Below are 22001 nucleotides of genomic sequence, written 5' to 3' on the forward strand. Positions count from 1 at the left end.
CTTCGAACACCGTGTAAATAGCGAAAATACACAACGTATCGAGGGCAAACAAACCCATTAAATAGACGTGGCCCAGCAGCATAATGCGTATGTGTGTTTGTTGTTGTACAATATTCAGCACGTATTGAAATGTTTAGCACACCAGCTAACCAATTAGGGCAATTAGATAGAAAAGACAAAAAAAATAGTTAATTAATTAGCTCGTTTGCTTGGTCATGTTTCGAATATTCAGGTTTAAGGTCACTACGTCTCTCTTTATCTCTCTCTCTCTTCCCCTCTCTCTGTGTGTGTATGTCTCTCTACCCCCCCTCTCTCGCGCTCTCTCTCTCTCTCCTCATTCTCTGTCTACGTCTCTCTCCCGCCTGCCGGTCAGCTTTTGCTGCTGTCTCTTTACGTTCCTTTTCCTCAGAACGCTGAAACTCGCACAGAGTAGCCCCGCAGCCTCAGCCACACAAACTCGGCGTTACACCAAACTTTGCACCCAGATGTGTGTGTAAATACGCTCTGTTGGCACCGCAAGATCAGCCGACAGTGAGTCATATACCTGCGGTCGGAACTTGAAATATGATAACAAGCAAAAATGGGAGGAAAGTCGTCGCTAGCTGAGTGAAGTTGCATGGTTCTCCTTGTGGAAGAGGAAGAGGTGGCGGACACCACGAGTTCACTCACATACTGAAAGGTAAGCGTGTAAAAGTCTTATTGACAGAGCTAAAGCTGCCCTGTGTTCATTCTTCCTCCATGTTTGCGTGTTTATTTGCCGTTGACTTCCAGAAATTAGCCGGTTGTGGCGCTTATAAGGTTTGTTACCGGCACATAGATACTGTAAGTCACTCCCTCACTCCGCACGTGTGTTCAAATTCCTGCTTGTGTCTTGAATTTCCGGTTATTGAACATTAGTTTTGAACCTACAAACAACTCTTTTAGCTGCTTGTGCACATGTATGTTGTGGCAGATGAGCCGAGGATTACTTCACAAAAATAAAAAAAACAAGTTTCACAGGATGTGGAATATCACCGTTTTCGATCAGTTATCTGTTTATTTATTGCGTTTTAAAACTCTGTCAGTTAACCTGCACCGTGTTGCATTACAACCAATGCAGTTTCAGTCATTTTGAGTCAATGAGACACATTTATTATGCCATTCAGATGTAGGAAGTGTGTGAGTGGGGGAGGGGAAGGCATTTAACTGTACTAGACAGTGCTACTAGTTTCAAATGTGGTAGCTGGATGTTTATCCTGGATGTGGTGTAGCTGGGCTGTGGACTACTTCACAACGGTAAAAAAACAAGTTTAACAGCATGTACATTTCTTAATTTTAAAGAGTTATTTACTCGCATTTGCTTGTTAAATAGTGTGGTAACCTATTTGCACCATGTTCCTTTCCCATCAGTCTCTTTTCTATCATTTCTGTATGAAGTTGTCGTCAGTTTATGTCTATATGAAAGTTAACCGTGCTTATTATGATTCACTATACTTTACTATGTAGCCATTGAGCTGTAGAATGTGTCTGGGTGGGGGAGGGGAAGACGTTTAACTGTAAGAGACGTTGCTACTAGTTTTCAAAGGAGGTCATAGCTGGTTGTGTTATGTGCTTGTTGTGGTAGTTGAGCTGTGCTACTTCACAGAAATACACTACATTTACACCATTTCTGGGATTTTAATTTACATATTTGCTCTGCTCGTAGTAGAACGTTCAATAACTTGTATCACATTACTTCACACCAAGTCATTTTACATATTTATTATGCTTTTCAGATTTATGAACACAGTTTTCATACATCCTACAAGATAGCAAATTGACTGTGAAATCCCATCATTAACGTCTTTGATGAATCAGCCAGTGTTTAAACATTGTGATGTGTAGAGCATGAACCAATCACAATCCTGGCTGGGGTCAGGCCACCAAAATAGGGACCATTTCCTAAAAACAGGGACATATGGCCAACCCAATGCTTGTCTGTACAATACTGTCTTATGTCCTCACTACTTAGTTACCTATTTCCACAGATTTAGCTTGAAAATGAATAACTTGGTGTGCTTGTATAGATAACATTGGCTATTTCACAACAGGTAGTCAACGTTCTTGTAGTGCAGTGCATCATACAATTGACAGTGTTTCTCAACTTTGTGTACATATCCTTTGTCCATAGCAGTATCTGTTGTCATCATTTGTTGCAGGATGTAAGCATGGTTTGGTTTGCTTATGGCAGGACTTTGGAGATAGGCACAGTTTCGAAATTAGTCAGGATGACTCCATAGAGATTCATATTGTGTTTTTTTTTTTTTTTTTGCATCGCTCAGTCTTTCACTCTGTTGCATCACTTCCTGTGTGGAACCGTGTAAGAGGGTGGGAGGGGAAGACATTAAACTGTATTCAGCCCACTAAATATGAAGCTAGAGGCTGTGGTGATATAAAGGAGTGTACTTGTAACGTGTGTAAATGCTTTATAGTGTCTTGTAGGTAGCCCTGGCTGTTCTCTGTAGGTAAGCCAGTGATGGGATACAGCATGTACAGCCACATGGAGCATATAAACCCACAGCTTTGAGGATCAAAGTGTCCATGATCTCTCTGTTAAAGCACTGGATTCAACCATAATAACAGGGCAAACATATGACTCCCAGATGGAATAATGCATTAACTAGCTTCCACTTGTAAAGTCAGCTCCAGCAATGATAGATGGCTAAAAAGATTCACCCATTTTGTTGATCTATTCGTTGTTGTTTGTTCTCAACCCTAGTCTGTGTTGTGAGGCTGCCGAAATCAGTTAAAGGCATTTTAATGAGGCTGTTAAATTTCAGACAACCAGAAGGCGCTGACTGGACGTGGTTGGGGTGTTTGGCCTGCTGCTGCTGCTGCTATTACATTTTTTTGGTTTCAGTTTTGGGCCTATGGTATAGTTGGGTTTATTGGATGACACCCTGTAGGCTGTCCACACTACTGAGACGGCACAGCTGTTACACCTCAGACATTGACTTTTATCTTCAATGGATTTGTATATGGAAAAAGAATAAACAAGAATATGAGCTCGTTCTGCCAATAGACGACACAAGCCAACATCCAACAAACGAGCCCAATTACAATCTTAAGAATAGAAAATGTGTTTAGTGCAATCTATGAAGACCGTAATCCAGATGCCATGGTGTGTCGGTTGTTCAGTGACTAGCGTACCTCTGAATGTGTCCTATTGTATGTGTATATTGCTACCCGCCCACTTTGAGCTCTGAAAGATGGTTTTATATTAACAGAGCAATTACTTAGCTTACACAATGCCACATAGACTTTGTATGTTTCTTAGTGAACATTTTGTTCTTTTGATTGGCTGCCTCTAAAGCTGGACGCAGTTAAGATCTGACCTGCATCCTTATAAGGCCATCTAAATATGATCTTTGTTTGATTCTCTCTTTTTCCAGTAATGACTCTTGTTCTCATGGTGTAATCTTTGTGGTTGAGTGCAGGAATCAGACGACACCCAATAGTTTGTAAAATTCACAATTCCCTCCTCTGATTCATGGAACATTGTATAGACGGTGTGCGTTCAAACCAGTTACGTCTTCCCCCGCTCACCAGTGTGTTAAGGAAGTCCCAGAGAAAGCCCGTGTCAGCTCATGCAGCTTTGTATCTGGCTGTCCAAATATTTCTGTAGCAGTATTTATTTATGATTGGCCATGGGGGGAGGTGAGCCATTCTCTCCCTCCAAAAGAGACATGCAGTGTGCATGGGCTACCAGCCAGCTGGCAGACTAATGGTTACTCTGAAACCACTGCAGTAGCCTTGAATTAGCCAAGTACTGGCTAGTAGTTTGAGGCCAGAGTATTATTTGAACTTATTTTGGATGTTGTGTTGCTTGTTGAGTCTGTTGTGCCTTGACTGTGTCGTTATGTGTATTTAAGTGAAAGCTAGTGGGAGGAAGCCACAAGCCAACAAGGGTGTTTATCTTCCAACTGTTTCAGTGTCTAGCAGCTAATCGGTTTCTATTTGCATTGTGACTGTAGCTATGATGCCATAGTTCATTTATTTAGCCACATTCTGTTAAGATATCTGTCTGGGCGAGATTATGTTCATTAGCTAAAATGAAGCATGAGACACTTTCTCAAGGTCAGTATGTAATTGCCAACAGGCAATTCTCCTCTGTGATGATTTTATTATGCACTCTAGTTCCAGGTTAAGTTGCATATTTTGATCAGTCCAGTGTAATTATTTTAATATTAAACCAAGCCTTTCACTTAAACCTTGGTTTTGAGAAGGAACATATTTGGAGTCACTGTTGCTGTGTGTGTGTGACTGTTCAGGAAGTTGTGCAAGCAGATTTTTTTTTCTACTGAAGGGAATATTGTTTTTCAATTAGTCCATCTCTCACCACTCCCCACCAGCTACTCTGTGCACTGTGTAACTTTGAAAATGGTGAAGAAATATGTAGTGTCATTGTGTGTACTTGATGTCATTATACAACTATTTTCTGCTGTTTGTAATATGACTCTGTGAAACCAGCAACAGCCAAATGAAGAAATGTGTTTGCCATAAGTGAACTCAGCAAATGGATACATGCGTGTATACACTCCACGATAGCTCCATTCAGTCACACATGGGGCACCATTTAACAAACACTGAGCTTAGTGTCAACCACACATTTGTTCAGTCTAGTGTCTAGTTCATAGAAGTGGTTCCAGAACAAGCAGTGGGGCGACATGTTGCTATTTAGCTTTGCTGTCACCACAATGACGAAAGAGTCTGGTCATTGAGGTTGGCTTCCTCTTAGTTGAAAATTATATTGATTTTCACATCAGTCAGGTTTACAAGAATGGGTCAATTGTGCTGCTATAAGATCAAATAAAAAGTTAATTATTAATAATGGTGTCATAGTGAAGGCTATCTGTCTCAAGGCTTGGCCTGGCAGACAGTGGAAGGGGTTTTGCGCAATGTCTCTAATATGAAACCCTGGGTAGAATGCCAGTGGAAGCTTCTCGTTGGTCGCCTGCTGTATGGTTTGTTGTTTCTGACTCTCTTGTCATTGTCACACCACAGTTGGCTGTACCCATGGTGAAGTTATGACTAAACACAGTTTGTGTGTATTGATGTTTGTTTAATGTTCATTCAGTGTGACAAAAACAAAACACTGGCGTTTTTGTGCCACATCCAGATAGTATATGGGCGGGGCTAACGTCCTGTACACACACACAGTATACACTGATGATACCAAATAATTACAGCTGAATCAGATTTATAATTTCTTTATAGAGTGGAAGATTCCAAATATGTATAATGCATTTAAAATGATGCTTTAAACTAGATATGTAACCTTTTGGTTGCCATTGCCCACAGCCTGGGTCTTCATCAGTATTCTGTGAAATCTTACAAGGTCAGGTTTTATTCGGTGAGTAATGATTCATTATAGCTTTGTGAAATAAAGAAACCAAAGCATCGGTGGGACTCCATGCTTATTGAATTGGCACTGTGTAGAGGACACACACACACACACGCACACTGAAAGGAAGTCTTGTGTGTAGCTGTAGTGTCATACTCTGTAAGTGCAGAGAAACAGTGGAGGGGTGGCTCAGAATGAAGATCAGTATTTCAGCACACTTGTCCGCCTTGTTTGACCCTGATGTCAGGTGGAAGGAAAGCTCAAGGAGAGTGGGGGGTATTTCGGGTGGCATGAGCAGCTGTTGACGGAGGAGCAGGATCTTTTGGTCACCATAGCAACACTTGTATTTCCCACATTGGTGTGTCGCCGTGTTTACAGGTTATTTGTACAATCCTCACCGTGCCTCGCTGAGGCTTCTGTGCTGACAAATACTGTATGTTCTGCAGCACGCTTTGCTCTCGCTTATGTGGACATTTTGCCGTTTTAGATTTGACAGTTTAGGGTCCTATTTGTGGTCAAGACAATGGCTGTATCTGTTTTTTGTCAAAACCCATAGTCTACTTTTGTCTGCAGTGTAATGGATCGCTTAGTCTCTGTTACAGATGCGGCACTCAGGAAAGTATGACTCTTATGCAACGCAAAGGAACAGAATATGCGAAGCCTGTGGCATTGTCTTGCATTGGCCTAGATTTGAGAGTGCTTCATTTTGCAACCGGTGAATCTGTGGTACAGCGCTAAATTAAATATTTAACAAGGAAGGATTTCAGCAGTTTCAGTAGGTCATTGTCCTTGATGGGTTGAAACAAGGTAGTAAACTGTTTTATAACCTCAACACTTGCTAATGCAGCATATCAAACCTGTATGTTTGCACGCAGTGGTATGAATGCATTTGATGTATTTAGGTGTCCGGTGGTCTAAGGCTGAAGTAATAAAGGATAGGAGCTGTTTTTGTGCTTTGTCTCTTTGAAGAGCATTTACAGAGCTGCTTTGATGGCTATTTGTACACTGAACATCAAATAAGCCTTCTGTGTTCCACCATATCAAGTATTTACATTTTTACTCCACCCACACACACACAAAGTAAATGACATGTTTGAGTGACAATAGAATGAATTATTACTTGAGCCTCGGCTTGCCTCGGTGTGAATATCACTGGGAATACAGGAAAGATGAGAAATACTGCATTTTTCCATTGGATGGTAGGTATAATCAAACTGCCTTTTATAGTCGGGCTGGAAAACGTGCCTCTGTCTCCAAAATGAAGAACAGTGACTCTAGGTGTGGTTGTTAATAACATAACGATTTAAAGACACAACACACATTACTCAGTTCTCATTCGTGCAGAAGCAGATGCAGGTTTATACTTCACAATAAAACCTCAAGGACTAAATACTAAATATCCTCCAGGAGTCTATGTGAGAGCCAGACATCAATCGTGATCATAAATACGCTCATGTAAAGTATAAACCTGGCTCATAGTGTCACTGTTGGGAGAGGAGGTCCACTGATTAAGACCCGGCTTGTCCAACAGTCGGTCGGCTTGCATGAACGCTGCACGCCGAGCATTTGTCTGCACTGCGGTTTAGGCACAATGCGTTGCGTGAGATTAGAAGGATAGGATTCACACCTCGCTCAAACACAGAATCAGGAGAGTCCACCAGTTCAGGTCTTTACTAAACTGTGACATTACCACGCTTTATTGAATTTACAGCTGAGGAAGCACACTAAAAGTAGTTGGGTTGAAGAAAACGCCTCAAATTCATTGGTAAGCGGCACAGATGACTGGAAGAAATACCATTCTCCTAGTTTGTCAGTAACCCCCTACCATTTTTTTGAAGCAAGATTGGCACATTTCAAGCGTGTTCAAATCTAATCGTATAGCAAGAGAGTACACACTAATTCCTTTGGGCGTGTCTTTCAAATTTTTATTGTGCTTATGCTCATGCAAACACAGACAGATTCAAATGCAAAAAGATTTTATATGATTTTGAATACAGAATATATAACTGCGGGCTATGATCTCTGAAGCCATCACATTACAGTCTCATACACACTTCTCATCTGTGGCTTTGTCATGTATACAGTGTGTGTGCTTGTATAAACTGCCTTAGAAACCACATTTACCTTGACTAACTCTGTGTCTACAGACACATGTAGACGTGTAAATAAATCGATTGTGAGGCATTTGGTTTTTGGCTTTAGTTTTTGACAGAATACCCAAAGATGCCATTAGACAGTTGTCATTTGTATCAGACGCTAATGTGTTCAGCATGTGGGGGATCATAAGTCCTGACGCTCCAGATTAGAAGCCGCAGTGATGAATCCGCTCATTGATCTTGGCTGTCTGTCACCAGCCTCATATCTATTGCCCTAGGACAAAAAACAAGCACATACACGACGTTGGTGCATGTGTATGTACATGATACTACTGTGGGAGGAAAATGGTTATTGTATTTGAGATGTTTTCAATAGTACGTGCCCCATTTGCATGTAAACAGGGCGAGCAAACCATTTTTCCTCACACTGTGGATTGTTGCAAATCTCATTATTTAAATAAGCCTACTACAGATGATGCAATCACTTCAAAGTGTGATTTGTGCGTGTAGAGTATATCAAGGATTTGGCTCATTGTAATCCTTGTCAGGATCAAAGGATCTGTTTTGGGATGCAGTATCACTGCTTGAAGTCATGCCATATACCCCCTCTCACCTTAATCCTACGATGTGGCGATGGAATTTCTTACCCCAATGACCCTTTTCATTGTTCACCACTGAAAGAACCAGTAGGCCTAAACGCTGAAAGTGTTGCCACCCATAGCAGGCGTGGGAGAAGTGTTTCCCCTAGAGACTGTAGGCTACCATCCCCCACAGCTCTGCCGACCTACATTGGCTGTCACTAAGTGACTCATTGAGAAAGGCAAAGAATAATGCACAAATGGTTGTTGTGACTACCTGTGTGGGGGATCATTATTTATCACCCCGCTTCCATTTCCCATCCCCCACACCATCCAATCCCAGATTTCCCTCCCCCACTCTCTCTCTCCCACTCCCCCTCCCCCTCAGGACTGCAGCCCAACCAAAAGCTTCAAAGGCGGGTTTTACTCAGCAGAGCAGTTCAAGAGAAAATGGCTGCTGTTTCCAGGTCTTGTTTGCACATCTGTCAGGAGGTGACCGTGCAGGAGAAAATGGGGTCCCTGGTATGCTGTTTTTCGACATCATTCTTTTCAAACCCTACATGTGCAGGAGATGGCTGCTTGTGTAGCTCTTGCCGCTCTATTATTCTTGCACTGAATTGTTCAAAAATGTCTATGACTCTGACAAAGGAATGATTCGACATCCGCTGAATGCTGTCCAAAAATTTGATATTTATGTTTTTTTAGCTGAAAGAAATGTATAAACAAGCGAGTGCATACAGTAGAGTGTGTGGGTGTGTGTGGAAGACTTGCACATGCAGTACAGAGAATGATTTGGGGTTAATTTTGTTCAACGTTATTATAGACGGGCTGTACTACCTTTTCAATATGAATCTAAACCCTCATAAAACAACAGCTGTATCAAAGTATAACAGACATATTTTCACTCTGCTTTGACAACAGCACCAGGCCAAGTCACACCCAGGTGTAAATATGGGTGAAGGGGTGGTAAACTGCTGGTGTAGTTAACAGTGTCAAGTAATTGCCATTAGAGTGCAGTAAATATGCTAAAGGTAACCCCAATGAGCCTGATGAGCACAGCAGGGGTTCTCATTGTCCCATTAAGGGTGTTTGTTTTCCTTCTTTTTGACCAAATGGTCTCAGTAGTTAAAGGCCCTTGAAACTAGATTCTGCCCGACGTAAGACATGCACAGCATCTTGTTAAATGTGCCATGTGCCTGGTACAGAGGTCTCCTTTGAATGATAACCTGCACTAACAAGCCTCTTTGTCAAAATGGTGGAAAATGTTTTTATGTTTTCCGCAGCAGGAGGAGCAAACAAGGAAATATTGCGTGGCCTTGGTTGTTGCTGGAGACAAACACATAACAACAAACAAGATTCCTCCGTTACGGCAGGTTTTCTCCTGGTACTCTAATTAAGATACTTTCTGTTTACAAGGCAGGATTTTAACCTCTACAACATCAGATACACAATAGTGGGCTGACAGAAGTGGGATATGTGGATGGATCGCTTACAATTGCCGTTGCAACAGTGTTGCTGCAGTCTGTCGGTACAAAGCTCTACAGATTCTGCACTCAGCCACTTGTAAAGTGCTGGTGAGCCTTCAGAGATTTATAGTGTTTGAGCCGTTCAGCTGTGTCTGCACTCACACCAAACAGAGGCTAATTTGCTAAGATCATGTAGGCGATTAATAGCAGCAAACCTGGATCTGGATGAAGTTTTTGCTCATAATCACGCTGTTGTCGCTGGTAGCTAATATGGATTGACGCTGTTGATGGTGACTAACTCAGTGGAACGGCATTCTTTTGCACCTTAGCAGAGTCTGTTGAACTGCATTATTCATTTCAACATGATCTTTTCTTTCTTATTCTTAACACTGGTGTGTGTGTGTTAGTAGTTTTATCATTTGCATCATGCATGCAAATGATAGTAGTGGGAGACATGAATGGAACGACCCTAGCACCCCCATGAGGCCATCATGAATGATGTCACAGTGGACATGAATGTAACCGCACTAGCAACATCAATCTTGAACATCGGACTTGCACAATGATAAATGTGCTACTTTCTCTCCAGTGCACACTTGCCCAAAGCATTTGCTGAAGGTCCAGCAATTGCATAGGCCGTTTTTTTACTGCTTTTTTTTAAACACATTTTATTTTTCTTTGCATTCCAAAAAAGTTGACGCTCATGGAACTACAGTAAAACCTCCCATGATGACATCGCAAATGATGTCACAGTTGACATGAATGTAACCACCCTAGCAACTCCCCATGACGACATCATGAATGAAATGAAAAACCATTAAAATTCAAAAAACCATTAGCACCATGCTGGAGAAGCAATCGTTAGTAAGAAGCAGCAATGCAAAGCACAAGAGATTGGCTCGAGCAAATGAATCTCCAGAAATATCTGGTAAGAATTTGCCAACACCAGCGCTACTTCATTCAAACAGGGCCCAACATGGGTTGTGTTTAGGGGCAGGGTGATGGGTTGGGCTAGGGTGACGGGTGTATCCAGGGCAAGATAACGGAAGGGTCGGTAAGGATTTCACTGACCGCTTTCCTTCTCTCGCCAGTATTTTGGTTTCGCTTTGGTTTGTTTGCCTGAGCTTCAAAATGGTGGCAGCCTGACGCCTCACACTGTGAACACCCCAACTCCAAAACACAGATGTGCACACAAACATACTGACCGACTGTATGGACTCCCATCGACTAAAATGCAAACACACACGCTTTGCAATGTTTGAAATAGCTGAAAGCGTCCAAGTACAATAGGATAGTTATTCTCCTTTTCTATGCGGTGTCGGATTTACCAAACTGCTTTTAACTGATTCAAATTCAGACACGGCCTTGCTGCTAAAGCCTCTGCAGCATCTGGAAACTTTATATCTAAAGTCACATTGCCTTTGGTAATGTTTAAAAATTAGCAAGTCTTTTAAAGCTTTAAAATCCTTATTAGTATTCTTAGCGACACCCTCCAATGCTTTGCTATTACAGTCTTGTTAAGCTTGCATGGGCTCCTCTCTCTTTGTTGCTCATCAAATCTCTCACGCAGTTTATTTTGCTCTCTGGCTACATAAATCTCGTTTAAATGGGAACAGCGTTAATGTGAACTGTAATCCCCGCACAAATAAGCACCGTGACAAGTCTTGCCTTTGACCAGTCAGCAGTGTTCAGTGTTTCAAACTCCACCTCTACAGTTACTCAGACAGGAAGCAAAACTAAAAGTAGATCCCTGGAGTTGAAATGGAGATGTACACAGGCCTGGTTATGAATTCTTGAAAAGCCTCCCTGGAAAAAGTTCCTGCGGTTTTCCTCCAGCCAAGGCTTTCTCTTCTCTCCTCTCCTCTCCACTCGTGTGCGTTTTGAATCTGAAAATCTCAACACAACCGGAGTTAAAGTGATTAATGGATTTGTCATGCAGCAGAAAATAACCCAAAAATCATTCCAGTCTCAGTCGCTCCAGTAAAATGTCCAAACATGAAGGATTTACTGCTTTTTCTGTTTGATTTTTAAATGGATCTGTTTGGGCTTGGGTAATGTCGGTCAGGCTTAAGCAGCACTTTGAAGACACCACCTTGGGGTTGGGAGCTTGTGATGGAACTGTTTTTAACATTACGCAATAGATTATATATTTGATTGCTTGTGTTTTTACAAAACATGAGATAACGTAATACTGCAGTATTGACATCATATCCATATCCCACATTATGGGTTGTTTTTGGTAAAGGAAATAAAGGTTCAGTGCTTCCATTATGTCTCATTATGCCTAATTTGATGTTGATATCTTCAGACTTCGACTCAGCTTTTGTGCCGAGCTTGGCGTTTTGTTCTCTGGAAGAGACAATGTTTAGTCAAAGGGAGTCTCAAATGAAGGCCTGTCACAATGGATTGTTCTGATGAATTATTAATCTGCTGATTACTAATCGAGTAATCAATACACTGCATGTGTCCACCAGAGTCTCAGTGTCAACGCTTTCCTCCTGTAGGAGAGGCGAGCAGCAGAAATGCAAATTGCAAACCCCCCAATCCCAAATAATCATTTTCATAAATTATCCGGCCAATTGTTATGTGGATGAGGTAGAATAATCCATTGGGCCAAACAAACTGTAGGTAGGCCAGGCAAAGGAACATTTGCACGTGTATTCTAAAGTTATTATGCGTTTGTCACTTAAAGCACAGCTAGACGAGTCATGACCTCATAGTGCTGAAAGAGAAGAAGTGTATTGTGTTCACAAAGCTGGTTGCTTATGCACTTAAACCCCAGGGAGAATAAAGTTGCCAAATGGAGGCAAAGCTGTTGTCATGCTTCAGGTGAGCAGTGTAACATTACTATTTCTGCCTGGTTATGTTCCGTCAACGTGAAGAGGACTGAATATTTTAGGTTTTTCTGCTTTTGGTCTTTTGCTGCTCTGACCCACTTTCATTATGCCTTCACTTGCTGCCATATTACTTTATCTCCTTTGTTGAGTAACAGTTGGCAAGCCAACTTCATGGCACATTGCTGCCACCAACTGGACCTGAGTGTCGTATGACCGAACAATCAATAATGTGCATTTTTAATCGATTATTGTGTGTAACAGAGTAGTCTGTTATAATCAATTAATCATGACAGCCGTACTTGGATGCCCAGGGACTGGTGTAATGGTGTAATGGTGGCATCATGAGCCCATCTGATAGAGGGATTGTTCCTGCTGCCTCTCTCTATTGGGATTTGATCCCCTCTGGGCTGCCTGTTAATTATGTTTTCAGTTGTTTGGTTTGTAGTGGCAGTGGCCTTGAGAGCTGCTACTAAACCGACTCGTGAAGAGAAGGTGGGCGGCAGTGGGCACAGGCAGTACGCTTACACATTAATGCGACTGGGATTGCCGCAGATCGAAGTACGCCAGCTCCCAATAACACACGTACATTATGTGATTGCAAATTGAATTATTCAGGCATGTAAACATCGTACTCGGAGTACGACATCTCTCCGTGTGCTTTTCCTCAATAAAACTCTGCGATGAGGTAACGTAACATGTATATATGGCGAACGGCTGAGTCCTATTGAATCCATCCATGAATACGACCACATCTCATCGCAGCTACAACCACAAATGTGTAGCTGACACCGTCCTGATTAAGGAGCACGCAAATGCCTCCGCTGCGTGTTAAATATCTACAAAGGAAATCCCACTAAAATGTAATCTTTATTGCTATGATGGTCATAATCGGCGTGCAGCAGGACCGGCTCCAGTTCAGACCCGGAGCATGGCTGCTGCGCTACAACAAAGGCAGTGTCCATCTGAAAGAATATCCTAAGGTGAAGCAGTGAATAATTCATGTTGAGTAACACGTTCAACCCCTCTGGCTGGGTGCCTGTTGGTAATTGGGACAACACCATTCTCCGTCTATTTTGCTCGATCTCTCTGTTGCTACGCTACCAAAGGGGAACATGAGTGGGCCCTGGAAATATTTGGAATGAAAGTTAGACAAGCATGCAGTCTTCATACCTGACACCACCCGCCTGTACTTCTCTCTGTAGTCTCGACAAAATGTCTGTCCCACAGTCTCAATGAGGAGAGCAGGAAATAGTTGCGATGCGTCGTCATGACTCACTCTCAGGTCGCAGCGTGTTTCGGTCGTTAAGCATTTCTTTCCTGTCAAACCTTATTCTGTTTCTGAAAGCCAATCTCTGCTCGGGAACTCCAGGTGTAGTTTCGGGTTTGAAGACTTTTGCGTGCGTGCGTGCGTGCGTGCGTGCGTGCGTGTGTGTGTGTGTGTGGGTGGAGTTCCAGCGTAATGCAGGCAAAAGCAAAGCATGGGCCTCTGGGAAATGAACTGTTCAGCCATCAGCAGCCTGAGGACAAAGGCTTGATGGCATAAATACAAATAAAACAAACTGTCCTGTCTGTTCCACTCCTTCCAGTTTTGAGGCAATCTCAGTTGAAATGTTCACACAAAGGCCTTGAAAAGAATTGGAGTTGCTGAAAAAGAATTCCAAAGGGGGGGTAGCTATGCTGGCTGTTATGAAAAATTAAGTCTCACGTTCTCTTGTGTAATTTACTGGATGTGCAGCAGACTGGCACTTAATATCTCCACTGCTGTGTGTGTGTGTGTGCTGTCTCCGTCCTGATGGCCGGCCAGGTCACTAACACCGAGCCCCATTCACGTCTCGGTGGAAGCAAAATGGATGGAGGCGCTCGTGTCGGGTTAGAGGAAAGTGGCGGTGAATTCTTACCCCCAGCGCTAGACGAGGATTCACAGGGTTAAGTGAACCAGTCTGGGACATTATTAATGGCAGGGTTTACACGGCGACGGGCAAGACGAACGCGAGCACACACTAGCTGCGGCTGGGAGTCAGGGGTGTGTGGGTGTGTGTTAAATGTGTCGGCACATTACCGCAGCTCTAGCCATGTATCAAGACAGACTGGTGTGTTCAGTGTGTGTTCCCATGGAGGCACGAGCAGAACGTTAGTGCCCCTGCCGAATAATGCGCTTTTATGCAATTGTGTCATACGCTGAATATTAACCTGAATCTCCCATCTTTGGTTTTGTTTTCAGAGTGAGCCAGGCCTTCCTACGTACCTCCCCCGTCTTTTCTGGGCTAAGATGAGTATTACCAGTGACGAAGTGAACTTCTTGGTCTACAGATACCTCCAAGAATCAGGTTGGTTTGACAAAGATTCCATCGCACTTCCTCCAACACACACACACACACACACACACACACACACACACACACACACACACACACACACACACACACACACACACACACACACACACACACACTCTGTTGGGTTAACCATCATATCTAGTGCGACCGCTGCCGTGTCCTACAGATGATTTATAAAGGAAAAGAGTCTTAATTCTGCGGCTCTGTGGCTTCAATTGATACATTTTATTTAGTACGGCGTAGGATTGGCAGTCTCGGTGGATGGAGCTCACCACCCTCTCCGTCCCCTCTGATCTGAAAGCCTTTGTGTGCACGACATCCTGCCTTCATGCTTTACGTTAAGGTGTCAAACGTAGTAATGGCAGAAGCTATTTTCAGGACGTATATGAATTATTGAAAGCGTAGCTGCGGTGTTGTGTTCTCCTTTACCGAGGCGCTTTTTCTGAAGTCGGTTGGCAGAACACAACCCCAGTCTGAGGTGTCAAACATTGACACTGGCTCGCTTTGTTATGCTTTCGAATGTCATACTCGGCATTCCATTTGGTATGTGTTTACAGTCGCCCTGTGAGCATTGTTTGGATCAGACGAGGCTTTGTGCTGTGTTTGTGTTTGTGTACACGTTGGCACCGGCGCTCTCCCCTTTAATGAATGTGATTATGTTTTCTTTTTTTCTGTTTTGTTTTCAGGTTTCTCCCACTCAGCGTTCACCTTTGGCATTGAAAGCCACATTAGCCAGTCCAACATCAATGGAACACTAGTGCCCCCTGCAGCCCTGATCTCCATCCTGCAGAAAGGGCTTCAGTATGTGGAGGCAGAAATCAGCATCAATGAGGTGAGAGGAGGGAACTTCTCTCTCCGGCTCTTCATCCCACAAAGACGGTTGCTGTCAGAGAGTTCATATTGTAGATTTTTATTTTTATTTTTAAGAGCTAAGAACATTAAAATCCCAGACAAACTCATGACTTAATCGGTGGCTTGCTGCTCTGGCAGGACGGCACGGTCTTCGACGGCCGCCCGATCGAGTCGCTGTCGCTCATCGACGCGGTGATGCCCGACGTGGTGCAGACGCGGCAGCAGGCGTTCCGCGACAAGCTGGCGCAGCAGCAGGCCGCCTGTGGCATGGGCCCGTCCGTCTCCAGCAACCAGTCCTGCGCACCAAAGAACGGAGAGACCACCTTGAACGGCGAAGAGAACGGCACGCACAATATGAGTAAGAGGAATTGGACTGTTCATCTCTAATCAAGACGGATTAGATAACTTGTGTTGTATCGTCACAGACAGTAGGTTTTTGGTTATACACAACATCAGGCAATTGTACTACAGTGTCTACACAATAACAATAATTCTGTACAAATGCTGTCGTGAGGCCTCTCAGGGAAATAGCGAGGCTTTTCCCAGAGCGTGACATCATTAGCTGCTGCTTAGCTTATTCAGTTCAGCGAGTGAAACCAGAGAGGCGTGGATCAGATGAAGGCCCAGACGAGGGGAAAGGGAGCGGATGTTTGTGTCAGCATATCCCTTAGGAAATGAATTTGAAGGTGTGGATGGCAACAGGAAGAGCTCGGTGTGAGTAAGGTTTCAATGTCACCTCCATGTGGATGCAGGGAATGCGTGTAGTTTGAAAAATCTAACTTATCGAGGTCGCATATATTCATTGTCAGTTTCCTCCCTGTGGGTTTGCTCGTTATGCTCGGTGTGTTTTCAGCTCTCAGGCCGTCAAGTGAAGATAACACTGACATATAGCAGCAAGAACACATTATTGTCTTTCTCTGAGGACATCCCCTCATTAAAATCTGTAATAAATGTCCATACTTCTTCCAAGCTGCTCTGTAAAGTGTGGGCGCTCGCCTGAATCCCTCCCACATGTGTCGGCTAACATCTGTGTCCCCGTCAGATAACCACAACGAGCCGATGGAGATGGACATGGACGTGGAGATACCAGCCAGTAAAGCCACGGTGCTGCGAGGCCACGAGTCCGAAGTGTTCATCTGTGCCTGGAACCCCGTCAGCGACCTGCTGGCCTCGGGGTGAGTGTGTGTGTGCCTGTGTGTGTGCTGGACAGGATCAATCATGCAATAACTCGCGCCCGCTTTGGGTTTAATTAACAAAGACACGTGCTATCATAACATCTCAGCTCAGGGGACTCCACCGCCAGGATCTGGAACCTTAACGAGAACCATAACTCCAACTCTACCCAGCTGGTGCTGCGCCACTGCATCCGAGAAGGGGGCCAAGATGTCCCCAGCAACAAAGACGTCACCTCACTCGACTGGAATGTAAGGTTCCCCCATCACATCCATCCCCGTCTGTCCTCTTCACTCTCGCCATGTGGCGAACTGTGCAGCTAGAGGTTGAGTAACGCTTCTATTCCTTTTCCATCCATCAGAGCGACGGGACTCTGCTGGCGACGGGCTCCTATGATGGATTTGCCAGGATATGGACAAAAGACGGTATGTCCTCGGTTACCGTGGCATTGTATCACGACCTGAATCATTAGTTTTATGTGCTCCTGCTGTGAATAAGGCCGTGATAACTTTTGATGGATGGTTTCTAAACGCAGTGTGTGTGTGGTTGTTATCCCCTAGGAAATCTGGCCAGCACCTTGGGGCAGCACAAAGGGCCCATATTTGCACTGAAGTGGAACAAGAAGGGGAACTCGATTCTCAGTGCCGGTGTAGATAAGGTAGTTCATAAAGCCATAAGAGACGAGAGTGGTGTGTGTGTGTGTGTCAATAACTGCTTTGTCGCAGTATCTTTGCTGCTTTTGTTTTCACATTACAGTTTATATTTAAATCCATTTCTCTTGTTTATAACCGGTGAATATGTGCGTCTTAATGTGTAATTTCATCTCCTAGACGACAATCATTTGGGACGCACACACAGGAGAGGCCAAGCAGCAGTTCCCCTTTCACTCAGGTACAGCCAAGTGCACAAGTGTGTCATTACGGATTCCTCCTCTGCTCCGGTGTTTCTTTGTTACGAGGAATCTCCCGAATGAACAAATATTAAAAACACATTTGAATATCCCACAGCCCCAGCACTGGATGTTGATTGGCAGAACAACACAACCTTTGCATCCTGCAGCACAGACATGTGCATCCATGTATGTCGCCTCGGCAGCGACCGGCCTCTCAAGACCTTCCAGGGCCACACGGTAAAAAGGCCTTTGTGATGTTTAGAGACGCCGTCTGTGAGTCGTGAGACAAGTCACGCTAATGGGTTTTGTAATTTGCAGAATGAAGTTAATGCCATTAAATGGGATCCGTCAGGAATGCTGCTTGCCTCCTGCTCGGACGACATGACTTTAAAGGTACGACACGCCTTCATTCTTTCAAGACGAGAAGCGTGGTGGAAGTTCAGTCATAACTTCTCAGTTCCTTTTGTTTCCTCCTCCAGATCTGGAGCATGAAGCAGGACTCCTGTGTGCACGACCTGCAGGCGCACAGTAAGGAGATCTACACCATCAAGTGGAGCCCAACAGGCCCCGGCACCAGCAACCCCAACTCCAACATCATGCTCGCCAGGTGACAAATCGCTCTCGCACAGATCTGTCTACTTACAGAGCGCAACCTGAAGTGTTTCGGTCGTGAGACAAATGCTACAGGTCAGGAGCTCAGAACAAACTGTGTGTGTGGACCCACATGTGTCCACCTGCCGCTGCACCTCAGTATTCTGAGCGAGGGCCTGTCTGTCACGCTCTGGCATTCAAAAGAAACCACGTTCCACACAAGTCCCGCTGCTAATAATTACCAGTGGCCCATAGCTGTACACACTGACTCAGACGTGCATGCATGCGTAATGTTCAAGTTCAAATACCGCAAGAATTTACAACCCTGGCTGACAGCAGATGTGCTCATATTTCAAACGGGTTATAAATCTGCTATTATCAGTACACTGTTTAAAGAAGTTGGTTAAGCTTGAATGAACGTTTTGTGTGTGTGTGTGTGTGTGTGTGTGTGTGTGTGTGTGTGTGTGTGTGTGTGTGTGTGTGTGTGTGTGTGTGTGTGTGTGAGAGACTCTGATGTTGATTCTTCCATCCTTCCTTTGGAGTTTGTTTTCATTTATTGCTTAAGAGATTTGAGATGAGCATCATTCATTAATGCCCTGGTGTCTTAATATAAATGCCAGATGCTCACAGTCTGACACCTTCACACATCATTCTGACAATGGATGACTTGGACTGTTAAATCAACGACATGCTTTGTGTTTGAATGTAGCTGTAAGGCAACAGAGTGAAGTTCTTTAGTGAGGAACGCTGCCACAAAGGCAAACAGTGGTGACAAACTGTGATGTAGTTTCAGCTTCCTTTGTTTCAGTTTGTGAGCTTTGCACTTGAATTATTTCTGCTTTTTTAAATATCTGTCCCTGAGACCTGCAGAGTTCTGCATCAAAAGTTGGGGGGAAATCATTAGAGAGGAGCCAAACAGACGAGAACTGAAAACCATCTTTTGTCATCAGAGAGCGGAATGATCAGAGCCACCCGGTGCTGCTGTGATACCTCTACTTATTCATCTTCTCTTCTCCCACCCACAGTGCCTCGTTCGACTCGACAGTGCGACTGTGGGACGTGGAGCGGGGCGTGTGTATTCACACACTCACCAGGCACCAGGAGCCCGTCTACAGCGTGGCGTTCAGCCCCGATGGCAAACACCTGGCCAGCGGCTCCTTCGACAAGTGTGTCCACATTTGGAACACCACTGTAAGTGAACCGCTGTGATGGACGGGGTCGTGCTCCGTAGGGGAGAGTGTGTCACGGGGTCATTGATTGGCTGTGCTTGTGTTTCAGACTGGAGCCTTGGTGCACAGCTACAGGGGAACCGGTGGCATTTTCGAGGTGTGCTGGAACAGCACAGGGGACAAAGTTGGAGCGAGTGCATCAGATGGCTCGGTAAGGGATGAAGAAGCTTATATAAATGTTGTTATTTTCATGTGCGACTCCTTTATGAGTTAGCTTCTTCAGTCGCAGTCCTTTGATTTAGTGCCTTAGAGTAAAGAAAAGTGAGGAGAAACACCCACACACAGAACATAGTTGAAAAGTGGATGCATCATTAATCCCACCTTTACCCTGCAGGTATGCGTTCTTGATCTCCGAAAATAGCTGACTTGTGACTTTGAAGATGAATCCTGGAATGTGCAGCAAATTGCCTTCTTCCGACATCAGCAAACACTCTCAACGCCCCAGACGGGCTTTGAGCCGGAGTGAAACTAACCCTCGTAGGATTAAAACCAGGTGACCGCAGCAGCTTCCAAGAAACCAACACCACCTAAACCCTCAGCGCACCTTACAGTTTCCACCCCACGTGCAGCTTCAGGGTCCATCCACCTATTTGAGACCGCAACGGAAGCCGGGCAGAGAAATCCCCAAGACTGGAGAGAGTCCAGCTCCCTCGGCGCACCCACGTCTTTAAAAGGCTTCTAATGAGGAAGCGCTGCGATTCCTCCGGGCCACTGGTCCAGCTGTTATCTGGGTAAGGGTGGAAACACGGATGAGTTTAATGTAGAGAGAGGTGTTGATGAGACCCATGTGTTTGGCTGTGAAAAGGCAACAGATTAAGAAAAAAGGTTGCGGTTTGTAGACTTCCTCTGAGAAAAAAAAATGTTACTTCATGTCCAAATGAATGAACGGGTGACGATGATAACAGTAACACTTTACTGAAGCGCCCGTGTTGTGTGTGTGTGTGCTCCACTCCTCCGCGGTGGTGGAGAATGGTTTGTTTGGAGAGAACTTTCTTGCTTCTTTTGTCTATTTTCCACAGATGGACTTTTGAAAAACCATAAATAAAAAAAAAAAAAAATGTGCCGCTATGAGGTAGCTCTCTCTGCTCGTGTCTACCCAACAGGTCAACCAAGGAAAAGCCTGCCAAGAAATAAGTCCTACCTGTTCAGTGAGATAAGAAAAATGTCATTTTGTGGACAAGATGTGAAAAAGTGTGGTTTACACAGAGAATTTCCTCCCTTTTGGATGTAAATTTAAAGAATGTAAAGATGTAAATTAGATGAACACACAGACTTATATACTGTGTATATATGTTTATATACAGTACACTTTATTGCCATCATGTAGGTGCTCAATAATGGCTCGAGCTGTCACATTGTTGCTGATATTAATTGATTCTAAACCTCTTTTTAAATGACGTTCATATTAGACCGGTTGGTTTCTTTCTACCACTTGGCCAATTGTTTTTTTTTTCTTTTTCTATATCTAATTTCATTGTTCAATGAGTCAGAGATGGTTTAGTGCCAGGTGAGTTCAGTGACTTCTCTTCCCTGCTCCACTGAGATCCACACAAAGGGCTTCATTAGTCTGCATTCAGGGAATTATCCGGTCCACAGTCGTAGCGTTCTACTGCTTACACTCTCTGTTGTCGGGTCACGTTTGAGGTGTGACAGTCATCACAGAATAGAGACCAAACACGGAACCATCTCTGAGGCAATGCAAACCCGAGCAGGGAAGAACCATGACTGCACCTGACTGCGCGTCATCACAGTCTCTCTTTGGCACATTCCCGCCCCCCCCCCCCCCCCCCCCCCCCCTCCCCGATATGTCTTGTGAAGAGTCGGCACACATTTTGAACAAATGGCAGAAGAAAAAAAAAGTCTCTGAACCTTCAGTTTGAGTCCCCCTAAGTTTGCCAGCTGATCAGTCCTCGTCTGATTTGAGATACCTTGTTTGTAGGCTGAGCGTTAACAGTGTGCAGTATGTCTGTCTGTTTCTGCTTACTGGGGTCTAATAAAAAAAACAAAAACAATAGAATTGTCTAATCTAACATGCCGCCACTTTTTTTCCGGTCCCTCTCCCTTTCAGTGGAACCCTGCTAGAGCAATGTGAAGTGCACTTTCATCATGGTGGCTTCAGCAAATCTCTGGATTGAGCTGAAAGTGAAGGGCCTAGGTTTTTGTTTTTGTCCTTTTTTTGTTTTTTACATCACAATTGGATGTTGATGTGTGGTTCACTGTCATATGACTTTTTCATTTGCTCAGAGTCATTATTGTCTGTGTCAGACTGAGAATTGGGCTGTGGGTGGTGGCCATCGTGATGCGCTTAAGAGCCTAGAAGGGAGTTAAGTGCTATGATGGCTACTATCTCTGTCACACCCTAGTCTAGGGTGTGGTCACCTGTTTCCAAGACTAAATGATGAAGTCATCCAATGTCTCAAATAAATCACTCTATTTTGATATCAGAAAACGACGTCTCTGTGTCTTTTGTGTGTTGAAGTGAATTGGTGCGTTAACGCTCCTGTATATTAAATGTATAGAACAACTTAAAGGAAAAAATCTGTGCTCGTGATCTGGGGATTCTACCTCTTCAGATATCAAGACAAAGAC

General features: G+C 44.1%; 1 protein-coding gene across 2 annotated transcripts; it reads left to right on the top strand.

The window, feature by feature from the left end:
• The first annotated feature begins 284 nt into the window (after nucleotides 1-284).
• tbl1x (transducin beta like 1 X-linked) lies at nucleotides 285-20432 on the top strand. Of its 2 annotated transcripts, none has more exons than XM_076169895.1 (15): nucleotides 285-679; nucleotides 14561-14666; nucleotides 15362-15507; nucleotides 15666-15885; nucleotides 16570-16702; nucleotides 16810-16951; nucleotides 17062-17125; nucleotides 17261-17358; nucleotides 17531-17591; nucleotides 17708-17829; nucleotides 17911-17985; nucleotides 18072-18199; nucleotides 19209-19374; nucleotides 19462-19563; nucleotides 19747-20432. In XM_076169895.1, the coding sequence occupies exons 2-15, from the start codon at nucleotides 14609-14611 to the stop codon at nucleotides 19771-19773; spliced, it is 1542 nt and encodes a 513-aa protein (XP_076026010.1). In that variant the 5' UTR covers nucleotides 285-679; nucleotides 14561-14608; the 3' UTR covers nucleotides 19774-20432. The 2 variants fall into 2 exon arrangements, with proteins under 2 accessions (XP_076026010.1, XP_076026009.1); XM_076169894.1 differs by lacking the exon at nucleotides 285-679 and adding an exon at nucleotides 1138-1275.
• The last annotated feature ends 1569 nt before the right edge of the window (nucleotides 20433-22001 follow it).

The sequence above is a fragment of the Genypterus blacodes genome, unplaced genomic scaffold (assembly GCF_046128005.1).
Source record: "Genypterus blacodes isolate CSIRO-AG114 ecotype Tasmania unplaced genomic scaffold, CSIRO-AGI_Gbla_v1 ptg000214l_1, whole genome shotgun sequence".
Lineage (NCBI taxonomy): Eukaryota > Metazoa > Chordata > Actinopteri > Ophidiiformes > Ophidiidae > Genypterus > Genypterus blacodes.